This window comes from Labeo rohita, unplaced genomic scaffold (assembly GCF_022985175.1).
Source record: "Labeo rohita strain BAU-BD-2019 unplaced genomic scaffold, IGBB_LRoh.1.0 scaffold_96, whole genome shotgun sequence".
Taxonomy (NCBI): domain Eukaryota; kingdom Metazoa; phylum Chordata; class Actinopteri; order Cypriniformes; family Cyprinidae; genus Labeo; species Labeo rohita.
The window spans coordinates 89,197-105,000 of NW_026129920.1; the positions used below are offsets into that span (position 1 = coordinate 89,197).

The 15,804-nt window shown below is 36.3% G+C and overlaps 2 protein-coding genes across 2 annotated transcripts in view; both read right to left on the reverse strand.

The window, feature by feature from the left end:
- Positions 1-1,105: 1,105 nt before the first annotated feature.
- zgc:153675 (uncharacterized protein LOC768179 homolog) lies at positions 1,106-3,521 on the reverse strand. Its single transcript, XM_051105299.1, is given in 4 exon segments — positions 1,106-1,578; positions 1,581-1,787; positions 2,620-2,698; positions 3,381-3,521. Coding segments are annotated over 4 exon segments (375 nt in total). The 5' UTR covers positions 3,390-3,521; the 3' UTR covers positions 1,106-1,498.
- A 2,284-nt stretch (positions 3,522-5,805) lies between these two features.
- The window catches only part of cry4 (cryptochrome circadian regulator 4), a 10,068-nt gene continuing 69 nt past the window's right edge, over positions 5,806-15,804 (reverse strand). The window contains exons 1-11 of the mRNA XM_051105314.1: positions 15,542-15,804; positions 12,905-13,352; positions 12,672-12,788; positions 12,368-12,518; positions 12,153-12,293; positions 9,162-9,332; positions 8,937-9,077; positions 8,716-8,867; positions 6,486-6,583; positions 6,304-6,414; positions 5,806-6,228 (exon numbers count right to left, since the gene is read on the reverse strand). The exon at positions 15,542-15,804 is cut by the window's right edge and continues 69 nt beyond it. Coding sequence (XP_050961271.1) covers positions 6,047-6,228; positions 6,304-6,414; positions 6,486-6,583; positions 8,716-8,867; positions 8,937-9,077; positions 9,162-9,332; positions 12,153-12,293; positions 12,368-12,518; positions 12,672-12,788; positions 12,905-13,317 — 1,677 coding nt within the window. The 5' untranslated portion in view covers positions 13,318-13,352; positions 15,542-15,804 and the 3' untranslated portion in view covers positions 5,806-6,046. The remainder of the gene's footprint in view (positions 6,229-6,303; positions 6,415-6,485; positions 6,584-8,715; positions 8,868-8,936; positions 9,078-9,161; positions 9,333-12,152; positions 12,294-12,367; positions 12,519-12,671; positions 12,789-12,904; positions 13,353-15,541) is intronic.

A 15,804-nucleotide genomic window follows, 5' to 3' on the forward strand; every position in this document is an offset into this window, starting at 1 on the left:
GATTTTATGACGATAACAATTAATCTGCTAGCATATAGCCTTCTCATATTACTACAAAAATATGCAAAATAAGAGTTTTCCTCGATGTTTTATTTTCATTTTAGGTAAATGAAACTAAAATAATACATATAACATTTTTTTAATATTAAAAATCGGCAAAACTTTATGCACGTCACATGACCTGATTAGCGCGCGCACCCATGTTTCATAAACGAATACAGCTGGAGAGGAGAGGTGATGTCCGATTCGCGTGCGAATGACTCATGTGAACCAGTCCTTTTGAATAAGTCCATCAAAAAGATTCATGACACCAGCTGGTAAGTGTTTTGACCAAGTCTCGCTCAACGAGCGAATCGATTAGAACCGTTGGAGTTCTTATCCCACTCCCTCACTGGACTGTGCGCCATTTTTCGAATTTAAAAAGAACCGGGAACCATTATTGTGACTATAGCTACCAGGTTAGTGACAACTTGTAATTAAAGATACATATTCAAAGCATTTTAACATGAGTATCTCTACAACTTAAGTTTATAGACATCTTAGTTAACTGACTAGCCTGCTCACACAATTTTCAGTTCGTTTAGCAAGTCAACCAGTTAGACTCCTATGGTGAAAGTTGCTACGTGTATTATTATTAAGCTAACCGATTAGCCTAAAATGATTTACAGTGCATTTTTATCAGTTTTATAGTCAATCAGTAACCTGTTAACCTGGAAAGTTTTTACACATAATCACATCAAACCTGTGTGAAATTTTAGTCGTATAATTATCGTTTCTCTGAGGGAAGCATCAACAGAAACATGCTGCTAATAAAATTAAGTTTAATTATGACAAAGAAGTAACAAAAAAATTTCAAATCAAGTTTAATTGTGACTAAATTAAACAAAAAGACTTGCTAATGAAGATTCTCTTCAGACTTTTCCAACATGTGATGATAAAATGTTATGAATAGTATTTTGGAATAACATTTTAAGCTAGAAGTGCTAGAGTGCTAGAGTGAACACTTTTTCGCTGAGTATGTTATGAAAAGTTTGAACAAACTGGAGTGAAATCATCTACTGTCCACATCTGGAGAGGTTTGAATCATTGAAAACTTTCCACAACCTGCTTTACATGACTTTATTATATTCAAATAATAAAAAATTGAATTTATAAACACAATTCGACCGATAACATTTCAGCAGAAATCAGATGACGTTGGTTAACAGCTACAAAAAACATCACTGATACCCGTGTCTTTGGTCGCAGATTGGAGATGATTTAAGAAAAACCTATTTTCCATTGAGATCAACCCTGTTTACATCAAAAACCCACTGTATGATGTACAAAACTCCCTTTTGCGCAAATGTCTTGGACGTTGATTGGTCAAAAAGATCTGTCAATGTCTCTGGTGACCAATCAAAACAACAGCACAGAAAATCAGCATTACTGCGCATGAGCACAGCACACAAGTGTTCGGTTTAAATGGGAGGTTCTTATAATCGTCCTTTTTTTTTTTTCACTCTGATTTGTCTTTCCTCTTTCCCGTGAATGGAACTTTATTGGCTACTGTCGATCCCACCGTGGACACGCCCCCGCCACTGCAGAAACTCCGCCCTTCACCAGACCGATGCCCACCGAGGGCACCGCGGTCACTGCTGATTTGGTGATCTCCAAACTTTTCCCGCCCAGCCAAGCGACTCCGCCCACCGTGGCTCCGACCACGCCCTTCGTGGCGCTGAAGAGGCCGCCGGTCACGCGCCAGATCATCGCGGGCGGAGCCACAGGGTGCTCCTTACCGCCATCTGCTGTGAAAACATTTTAAAAATGCTATTAAAAACTCACAAAATATTCAACATTAATGACTAGAAATAAAACAAAGTCTTTTGCACTGAAACATTATTAATTGCAGTTATTGTAATTGTAATTGGAAAAAAAATTACTTTTTTCAATCAAAACAGTTTTTTTGTATTATTCTTATTGTACTAAAGTTATGAGATTTTCAAAAAAACATTTTTTTTTAAATGAGAATATATAAAATTTAAAAAATAAAACCATTTTACCCAAAATTTTCATTACTTTAATGCAATAAAATAAAATAAACCAAATAACAATGCAGTAAGATCTTGATGGAAAAACAATAAATAGTAATAAATTAAGTGAATTTAAAAAAATTGACTTTGTTTTTTCCAATGCAAAATATATAAGCTTTTTATTCATTTTTCCAAAAATATTGGGTTGCAGTACAGAACTAGGCATATTTTCATATATTTTATTGTAAGTAGTGGTGATGTTCATCTTGCATCATCACACACGGTTTTGTCCGAAAACAAGCGTGAATTCCCAGCTCTCGCTGCATTATTCCCGCGACCATTCCCACAAACACTGAAATAGCCGACACAAACCACACGGCACAGCGTCTCACGAGAGACAGAGACACACACACGAGTGTTTACTACATCAACTTTAGTTACAAAACCATTCCCACAGGAGGCTATATCTGTACAAATCATTCATAAATAAAGCCAATAATGTTCTGTACAAATCTTGCAGTACAATGACATGCTTTAAAAGATGCTTATGCGGTTTAAAATGAGAGGTCAGCTGATCCATATGGATCCATATGAAGTATTATTGTACCTGCAGACGGGTTGATTTCTGTCTGTTCTTCTCCTCCTTCATACGTTTCACTCTTGGACTGAACTTCTGAGTTCACACTCTATGAACACATACAATAAACAGAATGAAAGTCAGTATGACAGCTGTTTTAATAAAAAATACAGGTAAAATCCACAGCTATCATGTAATATAGAATATATCAATAGAAAGTATATAATATTTTATTTTTAATATATACATCACAAGCCCAGAGAGAGAGAAAAAAAAAATAATGACCTAGAAAAAGGTTAATTTTTTTTATGATTTATTGAAAAAATATTACAAAAAGCAAAATGACATTAAAAATGTGCTCAAACTGAGCAAGTACAAAAATATAAAGTAGCCATATTGTAGAAGACATTGTAAAAAATATTCCACTAATAACTGATTAAACAGGTGATATATATGGCAGAAATCATAAATAAGAGGAAGAGACTATATACACACACAAATTAAGCTATACGCTTCATCTAAACAAGAAATATATAAACTATATATGCTAAAAACTAAATTAAATTTAAAGTGACCGTATTGTAAAGACATTCTAATAAATACCCAACTAATAACTATAAACTATACTTTCAGGCAGTTTTCTAGTGATATTTTCCTCTTTTGAACTAATGTGCATCCCTTAAACGGAACTTTAAATATTTCTGAAAGATGCGCAGATCTCGGCAAAGAGGAAAACAGGAACAAAAGCAGGAAAAGTGACTTTCATGCAGTGCATTTATCGCATGTCTCACCTTCACCATGATTGCTGTTTCTCTCCTGCAGATTATTTCACTGCATTCCTCTCCGGATCGACGCTGATCATCGGCTGTGTTTCATGCGCGAGTTCTGGAAGACTCCGCTGTGCGACGTGGCGCTCGATCCAGGATGCGAATCAAGCGCGCTACTACGCCCAAGGCCGAGCTCATGAATATTAATGACGTAACGGGACGCTCGTGCGGTAGACTCGCTTGATTGGTCGAAGCGAAGGCGTTTTGAAAGTGGGCGCAGCCAGAGATCGATTTATGAATAATAATCGTGTGAGGGTGATTGGACGCTTCGAGAAAGTAGTCATTAATATTCATGAGCTCGGTCTTCGCCGTAGTAGGATTCGCTAATTCGACGCCCGGATCTTACATCACAAGAGCTGGTCAGTCAAAACCACAAACGCAACTTTAAATAGCTTCTTCAAAACCTAAGAAACGTTTAACGTCATGTATTTGATAAGTGTAATATGATTTTGGAGTTTTGTTTGAATGATTGCTTCTAGTTTGTCAAACATTTTGCCCACAAACAAAATACATTTTTACCAGAAAACAGAAAAGCATCTCTTGAGAGTCTCTGAAATTAACAATACCAAAACAAAAGCTTAAAGCTTATTAAGACATGTTTTTTTTTTCTTTTTTAGAATGCTACCTAATTTTTAAGTTAAGTTAAAATTATTAATATTTTCGATGTCATCTTTGAAAATGTCAAACGTGTTTGTATATAGCACATCTGTACTTACATTATATTGTGTATTGCCTTTCACATATTTATTAAAATCACTCATTTATTTGTCTATTGTTTGTGTATTTTCATATATATATTCTAATCACTTGTTTATTTTTGTTATCTGTGTCTTGTCACTTGTGATCCTATCTGTGCACTGGAAGCTTCTGTCACCAAGACAAATTCCTTGTGTAAGCACACTTGGCACTAAAGCTCTTTCTGATTCTGATTTAACTGCATCTGAAAAACTCAGAGGAGATGCAAATCTATTATTATTAATTACATATTTATTAGGTTGACTTGAGAAAGCCAACCTACTGATCTGCTACTTAAGCTTATTATTCTTTTTCTTAGCCAATTTCTGAACGCTTCTTCTCCTAAAGCTTTCAAGCTAGAACCACCAAACTCAGCCCAGCTCCTCAGACTGATCTCACTTAGTGCCATCTCTAACTGATCCAACTTATAGTTTTCATAAAATTAAAGATTAAAAATCATAAAAATCCCATAGACTTACAGTGGCAGGATGTTCAAATGAGCAACACTATTCAAACTCCAACTGTCAAAATTCAAACTTAAAATCCCAGAATCCCTTGAGACTCAATCAAGATTTCCCTTCTATGTACTATTTCTAATCCATTCAAACTTCCATTCTTATATTTCTAATCTATTCATCTATCTAGCCAAGCCTAACAACTAGAATTATGCTAGTAACTTGCTAATCATGCTAGCAACATGCTATTAACGTTAATCATGCTAGAATCATGCTAGTAACTTGTTAATCATGCTATTAACACACTAATCATGCTAGAATCATGCTAATAACTTGCTAATCATGCTAGAATAATGGTAACCACTTGCTAATCATACTATAATCATGCTAGAAACATGCCAGCAACCTGCTAATCATGCTAGAAACATGCTAGCAAATTGGTAATCATACCAAAATCATGTTAGAAATATGTTAGCACCTGCTAATCATGTTAGAAACATGCTAGCAAATTGGTAATCATACCAAAATCATGCTAGAAACATGCTAGCAACTAGTTAATCATGCTAGAAACATGCTAACAACTTGTTAATCATGCTAGAAACATGCTAACAAATTGGTAATCATACCAAAATCATGCTAGAAACATGTTAGCCACTTGTTAATTATGCTACAAACATGTTAGCACCTGCTAATCATGCTAGAAACATGCTAGCAACTTGTTAATCATGCTAGAAACATGCTAACAAACTGCTAATCATACCAAAATCATGTTAGAAACATGCTAGCAACTTGTTAATCATGCTAAAAACATGCTAGCAACTTGTTAATCATGCTAGAAACATGCTAGCAACTTGTTAATTATGCTACAAACATGTGAATACCTGCTAAATCATGCTAGAAACATGCCACCAACCTGCTAATTATGTTAGAAACATGCTAACAACTTGTTAATTATGCTAGAAACATGCTAGCAACTTGCTGATCAAGTTAAAAGCATCTGAGACTATCTATCTGAGACTGTATTGCCTTCAAAACATTCAAAATTTAACCTTTTAAAATTATTTTAAACTTTTCAGATTTTCAGACTAAAAACAATCAAATGTAAAACTTTTTCAAACTTTCTGGTGCGGCTTTCTCAGGCCAACTTAAAGTTTGTCCTGACAAACTTTTTTTATCTAGTTTACAATTACAAGTTCATTTGCATATGATTTATTTGATCTTTTGCATAATATACAAATGTATTTACTGACTGATGAACACATTTGCATCAGAAAGGCTGTTGCATACAATTAGAAACTTGCATAATTCACCTCTTTTAGTTCACAAACTAAAAAACAAAGGTTCAGACCGCCAAAAACAATCAATAGAGTTCAAATGCTTTGATAGACTCCTGGGAAGTATGATGAAGTGATGAGGTGATCCGATTCAGCAGCTCTGGAGTCACATGACCTCTCCGCTCAACTGCAGAGTCTCTGGCGTCCAGCTGCAGGGGCAGGACTTATGATCCGTGACGCCATTGAAGCGTTTGGATGTGCTGTGTTGCTCCACCCCCTCTAGAAGCTCCTCCTCCTCCTCCTGCAGCTCACGCTTAAGCCCCGCCTCCATTGGGTCGTCCGCTACATCTAAGTGGAGATCAAACCATTTGAATGCGTTTCGTGACATATCTGTATTCCACGTGAGAACAGTTTGCGTTTTACCTCGTGTGAGCTCCGCCGTGTTCTGTTGTTCCGTGCGCACCTGACGCATCAGACCCAGGTTCCTCTGACTGGCCTCAATGTGGCACACCATGGGATGAGGATAGTCCTTACCTGCACACATGGGTCAGAACATATTAAACTGGTTTAGAAAGTCACAGTGATGGGCTAGCGACACTCCGTACCAATGATGCAGCTGGCACTAAGCTGGACATCTTCAGGTGCTTTCCATGGCTCGTAAATATACTGCGAAGGAAAGTTCTTCAGAACAGGCAGGTACTTCCTGCAGATCAAAGAATAATGAATATTAAACAGCAGTGGGCATGACAGATCTAACAGAACGTTATAAAAATTACACAGAAAAACATGAATTTAAAACAGTGGGGGATGCGGCAAATCAAACAGAACGTCATGAATATTAAGCAGCGGTGGGCGTGACATCAAACAGAACGTTATAAATATTAAACAGAATAACGTCATTAATTTAAAACAGCACATCATGAATATTAAGCAGCAAAACATCATGAATTTAAAACCGTGGTGGGTGTGGCATGAATATTAAATAGCAGTGGCAAATCAAACTAGGGATGACTGAATACCATAATTTTGACTTTGGTATGACACCAGAATGTGATATCATGGTATTGATACTACATCGATACAATAGGTGACAAATAACTAGCCTCAGAAGATAAGTGAATTGAAAACAATTTAGTAAGTAATGTTAACATACTAAGCATGTATTAGTTGTAAAGTGTTATTCGAACAGTCAAAGTATTCAAAAATCACGCTATTATCGTTCTCTCACTCTGATTTCAGATTTCAGACTCAGATAGCCAAAAAAAAAGCATTAAATACAGATCTCTCTCTCTTGGCTGCTTCATATTAGCGGTCTGCGGCACAGCAGAAACATTCCCTTCGTATTATTGATACTAAAATTAATATAGCAAAACTCTTGCTTCACTCAAATTCAATTAATATTTGACAGTTTGAAATGCAAGTGCAAATATTATGTGACCAAAGCTGAACTGGTTCTAGCGTGTCACATGCACATTTGAGCTTTCGTGTTTACTCTGTATCACATCTTAGGTATGCGTTGATCAGTTGTGAAGTTAATTAAATCAGTTTATTAATGATGAATGATGCACTCACGTGTCGATCTCTAAAATTCGTGTTAAAGGTCAGGGTGAGCAAGTGACAAATGCTTGGCAAGATTTGATGTGTTGCCTCCTGTGGCAACACATGATTTATAGCAAAGCTTGTATACGGATCAGCTTGTTCACCCTTATCGTCTCTTGTGTATGCAAAATAATGCCTAATTCACTTATACTGTTGTCTTTATTTACTAGTTTCGAGCACACTGATGGGATTTCATCTGTTTGATGATCCATTGCGTTGTTCTGTTTTCACGTTTACCCTTTTTGCAGCAATTTGGGAAGCACTGCCGCCTATAGGTGAACTTTGGAACAGCAGCATATAAAATTCAGAATTTATTAAAATGATAGTATTGAACCATTTTGAAATAAAATATATATTGGTATTTTTCCAGTACCAGCATCCCTAGATCAAACATAGAACATCATGAATATTAAAACAGCAGTGGGCGTGGTAGATCAAACAGAGAATGTCATAAATATTAAACAGAAAAACGTCATGAATTTAAAAACGGTGGTGGGTGTGGCAACGCAGAGTGTCATGAATATTAAACCACAGTGGGCGTGGAAGAGTGAATAAAGAATGTCAAGAATATTAAACAGTGGTGGCCATGACAGATCAAACAGAACATCATGAATATAAAACGACAGTGGGTGTGGCAGATTGAACACAATGTCATGAATATTAAACAGCAGTGGGTGTGGCAGATCAGACAGAGAACGTCATAAATATTAAACGGAAAAACGTCATGAATTTAACACAGTGGTGGGTGTGGCAGATCAAACGCATCATGTGAGTGTCGTGAATATTAAACAGCAGATTGAACGAAGAACATCTTGAGACAGCAGTGGGCGTGGCAGATCAGACAGAGAATGTTATAAATATTAAACAGAAAAACATCATGAATTTAACACAATGGTGGGTGTGGCAGATCAAACGGTGGTAGACATGGCATACCAAACAATATCAATGGCTGTGGATGTGGCAAAACGGATGCAGAACAGCAATATTCTTTGTTGCGAGGATGTCAATTTAAACAGAGAATGTCATAAACATTAAAACACGGTGGACCTGGCAGGCTGAATGTAGAATGTTATCATTAATATTACATGGCCGTGGGTGTCGTAGATCGAGAACAGATTGTCATGAATTTTAAACAGTGGTGGGCGTGGCAGATCAGACGCAGGACATCATGAATATTAAGTGTGCAGGGCAAATCTACTTATTAAGGTGGCTTTTACATAGTAGGCATGGTCATACCTCAGATACTGTCCTTGAGGGTCGGTCCGCCGGCCGAAACGCACTGGGCAGAAGATCCTGGTGTATTTGTGGAAGAATGCACTAGCGGACAACCACATCCAGTTCCCGGCATTCACGCTGTAGTCCGCATCCAACAGGAGCTCCTCGAATACCTGAGAATGGACACACCTACCTGAAACACCTATATGCATGACTCAAACACACAAAAAGACCCAAAGTACCTTCATGCCCTCCTCCCAGCTGATCCAAAGATCTCCACGCGTCAGGAAACAGGCCACGGCGTGACGCGCCAGATGATGGATCCAGCCCTCCTGACGCAGCTGAGTCATGATGGCATCGATCCAGGGGAAGCCCGTCTGAGCCTGGCAACGAGGATGGAGGACAGAGAACGTTACAGATGACACACAAAACCAGCAGTAAAGACCTTAAACATGTGCTTCTCTTACGGTTTTCCATTTCTCCAGAGCTTCTGGATCGTGGTACCAGTCGATTTGCAGACAGATGGGGTTTCCCTCCATTTTGGTGAAGTTCGGTGTGGCTGATGCGACGGTGTAGAAGAACTCACGCCACAGAGCCTGACCCTGGAGAGACACGGGCGGCAGCGAGTGGTTCTTCGACTGTGGATGGAAAACTAAAAGATTAGACAAGTTTGCATAAAATTGGATAAAAACGCAAAATAATATCCAAGGAGTGAATTAAAACGTAACACAATGAGTTCATTGGGCACTAATAGCACACTACTATATGAAATTAAATAAAACAGCATGATGAATTTTTTTTCAATTTGTCTGCAAATAATATGCTAATACTCTTTTTTTAACAGCCACTGGCGCTAATTTTACCTTTGTAGCTTAGCGAAAACTTTACAAGTGTTCATTTTACATATTAATAGTTTATTCAGCAATAAAAAACTATAATAAAAAGTTAGATTCAAACAAATTTACTATTTCACTCAATATTTCTGTTGTCATTAGCCTAGCAAAACGCTAACATTAGCCTCTACTGGAATAAACTGAGGGTTAATTATAAATGTACTGCAAATTATTAATAAAATAAAGCACTATTTATAAAAAAAAATACACTTTCGCACAATATTCGCATATTTGTGTATTTATTAATGTTGTTAGCTTAGCAATATGCTAACATCAGTTTTTTAGAATCAGCCCTGAGGGCTAATTATAAGTATACTGCGAAGTTTTAATGAAAAATTGTATTAACTCATTTAAAAATACACTACCTACTACTAGTGTTTTTAGCTTAGCAACATGCTAAGATCAGCCAGTTAGAATAAACACTCAGGGCTAATTATAAATATACTGTGAAGTTTTAATGTTGTATTAACTCACTTAAAACTACACTACCTAACACAAAATCAGTGTATTTTGTGTTTATTAGTGTTGTTAGCATAGCAACATGCTAACATCAGTTGGCTGAAATCAGCGGTGACGGCTAATTATAAATAAACTGCAAAGTTTTAATGAAATATTGTATTAACTAATTTAAAATACACTACCTAACACAAAACCTGTTTATTTTGTGTTTATTAGTGTTGTTAGCTTAGCAACATGCTAACACATCGGTTGACTGAAATCAGCCGTAAGGGGTTATACACATACAGCAAATAGTTAACGGAATATTGTATTAACTTAATACACCACTTGTCGGCGCAGATAGCCTTGTGGGCAGCTACGGCGTCCCAAGTTCGAATCCCAGCTCGAAGACCTTTCCTGATCCCGCCCCCTTCTCTCTCTCCCACTTTGCATCCTGTCTTGTATGATCTGTCCTATCACAATAAAGGCAGAAGGCCAAAAATAAATCTTTAAAAAATAAATAAATAAATACACCACTTATCCCGATATCTCGGTATTTTTGTATTTATTAGTGTTGTTAACATGTCGGTTGGAATCAGCCATGAGAGCTAACTGTAAATACACAGCCAAAGAAATCAATAAAATATAGTATTAACTAACTTAAAAATGCACTACTTCACTCAAAATGTGTGTATTTTTGTTTATTAATGTTGTTAGCTTAGCAGCATGCTAATATCAACCAGGTAAAATAAACCCTCAGGGTTAATTATAAATACACAACAAAGTTTTAATGAAGTATTGTATTAACTTGCTTAAAAATACACTACCTAATACAAAATCTGTGTATTTTGTTTAATAGTGTTGTTAGCTTAGCAACATGCTAACATGTCAGTTGACTGAAATCAGTCGTGAGGGCTAATTAAACATATACAGCAAAGAATTAACACAATATTGTACTAACTTATTAAAAATCCACCACTTATCCCGATCTCTGGGTATTTTCGTGTTTAAGTGTTGTTAGCTTAACAACATGCTAACAATTCAGATGGAATCAACCATGAGAGCTAATTATAAATACACAGCCAAAAAAAAAAAAAAAAAAAAAAATCAATAAAATATAGTATTTACTAATCTAAGAATACACTACATCACTCAAAATCTGTGTATTTTTGTTTATTAATGTTGTTAGCTTAGTGGCATGCTAAGATCAACCAGTTAAAATAAACCCTCAGTGCTAATTATAAATATACTGCAAAGTTCAAAAGAAATATTGTATTAACTCATTAAAAATACACAGCTTATCCCAATATTGGGGTATTTTGTTTGTTAGTCTTGTTAGCTTAGCAACATGCTAACACATCAGTTGGAATCAACCATGAGGGCTAATTCTAAATACACAGCCAACGTTTTAATGAAATCTCACATTAACTCATTTAAAAATACGCTACCTAACGCAAAATCAGCGCATTTGCATTTATAAGTGTTGTTATCTTAGCAACATGCTAACATGTCAGTTAGTTGAAATCAGCCGTGATGGCTAATTATACATACAGCAAATAATTAATGGAATATTGTATTAACTCACTTAAAAATACATAGCTTATCCCAATATCAGGGTATTTTTGTTTATTTGTGTTGTTAGCTTAGCAACATGCTAACATGTTGGTTGGCCAAAATCAATAAAATATAATATTTATGTATTAAAATACACTTAAAAACACACTAATTCATCCAAAATCTGTGCATTTTTGTTTATTAATGGTTGTTAGCTTAGCAGCATGTTAACATCAGCCAGCTGGAATGAACCCTCAGGACTGTTTATAAATATATTGAAAGTTTAAATAAAATATAGTACTAACTCATTAAAAATACACTACTTCACACAACACTTGTGTGCTTTGTGGGTTTTTTTTTTTTTTTTTTTTTAGAATATTTTGTCGTTAGCCTAGCAACATGCTAACACCAGTCTCTATTGAAATCAACTGTAAGAAAGAAATGAATCTGTCATGAGTCTCTCATGTGTTTGTACAGAGTTGCTTGTTGTGTAGTGTGCTTCACATCAGTCACTCTTCTCTAGTTAGCATGCTGTGTGTGTAGTGTGATGAGGTTTTTAGCGTGTGTGCTAACCTGTGCGTAGATGCTGCTGAGTCGGTGGTAGAAAGTGCGAACTGACAGACATCCCAGACTGAGGTACGGACTGAGGCCCGTGGTGCTGGGAAGCAAAGAGTTGGGCACCGTCCGCACTTTCGAGAAGTTTGCCACCCACCCCTACAGACACACAGGAATGAATCAGTGAACGAATCAGTGAACGAAAAGATTCGAATCACTGGAATGAATCAGACCTGACTCTGGAAGTATCTGTGGAGTCTCTGGAGCGCATGCGTCTCTCCGCCAGGCCACAAAACCTCAAACTCAGCCTCTAGACCCAGATCAGCCAGAGACGGAACTGCGTACGTCTGCTCTTGATCCGGCTCCACAGGGGTCGCACATCTCCTGTACACGCAAAACACAAGATTGCTCAGAGAGTCTCCCGTGATTCCTCCATCTGCGCTTTAGTTACATACACATTCACATCACATAGTTGGCAGATGAATCATCATCTGCTCAGCCTCAGACATAACGAACAAATGCTCATGCTGTCCTTACAGGAAGTCCTCAGCGCTGGCGTCCCGAACCGGTTTCTCTGGTTCACCCAAAACAGACAAAACATGCAGGAACTTTTTATATGTAAGCGGAGGAGAGCCACCGTTCGCCTTTACCATCCTGAGAGAAACACACACGTGTACATCAACAGCCGACGTTACGACTTTATGCTGTTTCAGTTACCAAAAATGATTTTTAATAATTATAAAATTTCTTTTCAGTAATTTTAGCCGCACCTCTTGACGTCGTAGAGCGTGTGCGACACACGTGTGTACGTTTGGAGTCCAAGCTCCTGTGCCAGCGCTTGTATTTCCCGCTCCATGCACGCATAATATGGCTCTACCTCTGTGTCGTAGCTAATTTGTGTGACGCCCCACCGGGTCACGAGTTCCCGTAGCACCGCCGCCGTGGACCCGCGCAAAACATAGAGCCGTGAGCCTAGCGCCCGCAGACGAGCGTCCAGATCCTGCAGACTCTGCAGAATGAAGTGCCAGCGCAATGCGCCCACACGCATCGCCCCCTCCAGGAACGCGCGGTCCAGGACATAAACGGGGTACAGTGTGGAGGAGCACGCCAGCGCCCCCAGCAGGGTGGGGTTGTCATGGAGCCGCAGGCCCTTACGGAAGAGATGGATGGTGCAGTGACTCATGACGACTGACTCACGATCCAAACACTTCTAAGAGTCTGAAACAGAATAATTAGAACAAACTTTACCTTCATGATAAGTTCCAAAACATGGTATTAACATAGTAAATGTCAAAAAACATGGCATTAACATCACGATAAGGTCCAAAACATAATATGATAAATGTCCCAAAAAAAAAACAGCATGGCAAGGTCAAAAACATGGCATTTCCTTGGTATTGAATAACAGAAAAACATGGCATTTTTAAATATTTCATATGATCCACAACATGGTATTACCATGGTAAATATAAAGAAAAAAGAAACATAGCAATACCTTCATGGTAAGATCCAAAATATGGTATTATTACAGTAAATGACAAACACTTCCTCAAAACCAAGGCATTACCATGGTAAAATAAAAAAAAGCTTACAAATATATTAAAAACATGTCATTTCAGTCACGTTGTGGTCCAAAACATTGCATTACCATGGTTAATTAAAAAAAAAAACATGCCAACATATAAAAGATAAAATCCAAAACAATAGTATTGCCAGGGGTACATGTCAAAAACATGGTATTTCCATGATATTAAATAACAAAAAACATGCCAATTTTAATCATGATAAGATCCAAAACATGCTATTGCTATGGTAAATGTAAAAATATACATGGTATCAAATTTATGATAAGATCCAAAATATGGTGTTACCATGATATCTGTCAAAAACATTCTCAAAAACATGGCATTCAAATCTTGATATAGTCCAAAACATTGTATTACCAATTACCATGGTAATACCATGGCAGTACATTAATGATAAGATCAAAAACGTGACAATTATAAATATGATCCAAAACATGATATTGTCTTGGTAAATGTCAACTTTGCCAAAAACATGGCATTTTAATCATGATATGGTCCAAAACATTGTATTACCATGGTAAATAATTAAAAAAAACATGACAGTACATTAATAATAAGGTCAATGTCATGGCATTTCCATGGTACGGAAAAACATAGCCATTTCAAATATATAATATGATCCATAACATGGTATTACCATGGTAAATGTCGAAAAAAAAAAAAATTAAACATTGTAGTACCTTCATGATAAGATCCAAAACACTACCATGGTAAATGACAAAAACTTTTAGTTTTTGTTCTAAAACATTAAATTAACATGGTGAAATGTTTATTAAACATGGCAATACATATATGATAAAGTCCAAAACAATGGTATTGCCAGAGTACAATGTAAAAAAAAAAAAAAAAAAAAACATGAAATTTCATGGCAAAAAAAAAAAAAAATGTAAAAATAGTCAATATGCCTAATGTAAAACTAAAGTAAATATAAAAAACATAACATTTCTTTCATGATAAGATCCAAAACATGGTATTAAAAATGTCAAAAACATTATCAGAAAACATGGCATTTTGATCATGATATGGTCTATATTGTTACCAGGGTAAATATATATATATATATATATAAAAACATAGTATTTCCATCAGGGTAAGGTTCAAAACATGTAATTGCCAGTGTAAATGTCAAAAAACATGGTATTTATATTATAAGGATTATAAGGGTGAAAACAGGGCATTACTGTGGTAAATGTAATCAAAATTTCCAGAATAAGGTCCTAAATGTGGTATCACTACAGTAAATAACAAAAAAAAAAAAAAAAACATGGCGTTAGCAATGTAATATGGTCCAAAACATGATATTACCATGGTAAATGTAAAAACAATTATTGCCATCATATGCTCCAAAAGATGGTATAATCATGAGAAACACAAAATACATTATATTTATATATAAAAGACATAAAAACATAGCATTTCCATCATGATAATGACCAAAACATTGTATGTATTCTTACTGTTAATACAAATTAGGTATTATGGTGGTGTCTAAAACACTGTTAATATCTAAAAACGTAAAATTAACATGGTACTTATCCAAATATATGAAAAAATAGTGCAAAATCCAGTGCATGAAATGAGGCATGTCTTTATATCTGACGTATATGATTAATTATATGTAATAAATAGATTATGATTAATTATTTGCAACTATATGAATCACTTTCGGCTTTGGAATTCCGTCACATTAACGAGATGTAAACATGTACGCAATAACCATGTAATACACACGTTTAAATCAATATGTATTGCGATATTGTAACATTCATACATGTACATACATGTTGGAAATGTACTGTTTGATCAGCTACTTTCACCCACCTCCAAATCGCCTTAGACAACATCCATTAGGACACGACAACCAACTAAAAGTTATAAACACTACCCGTGTGTTTCCACATAATTACAAACAACCAGTTAATGATTAATAGTCGAACATAACGTGGAAAGAAACGCATCAACCGAACAACAACACTTATGTGACCTGATCCCTCCTTCCCCACTTCCTATTGGACGATCGCATCCATAGGATAGTGAAATCAAGCTTCTGATTGGTCCCTCCTGTACAGGCTCGCGGTCCTCAG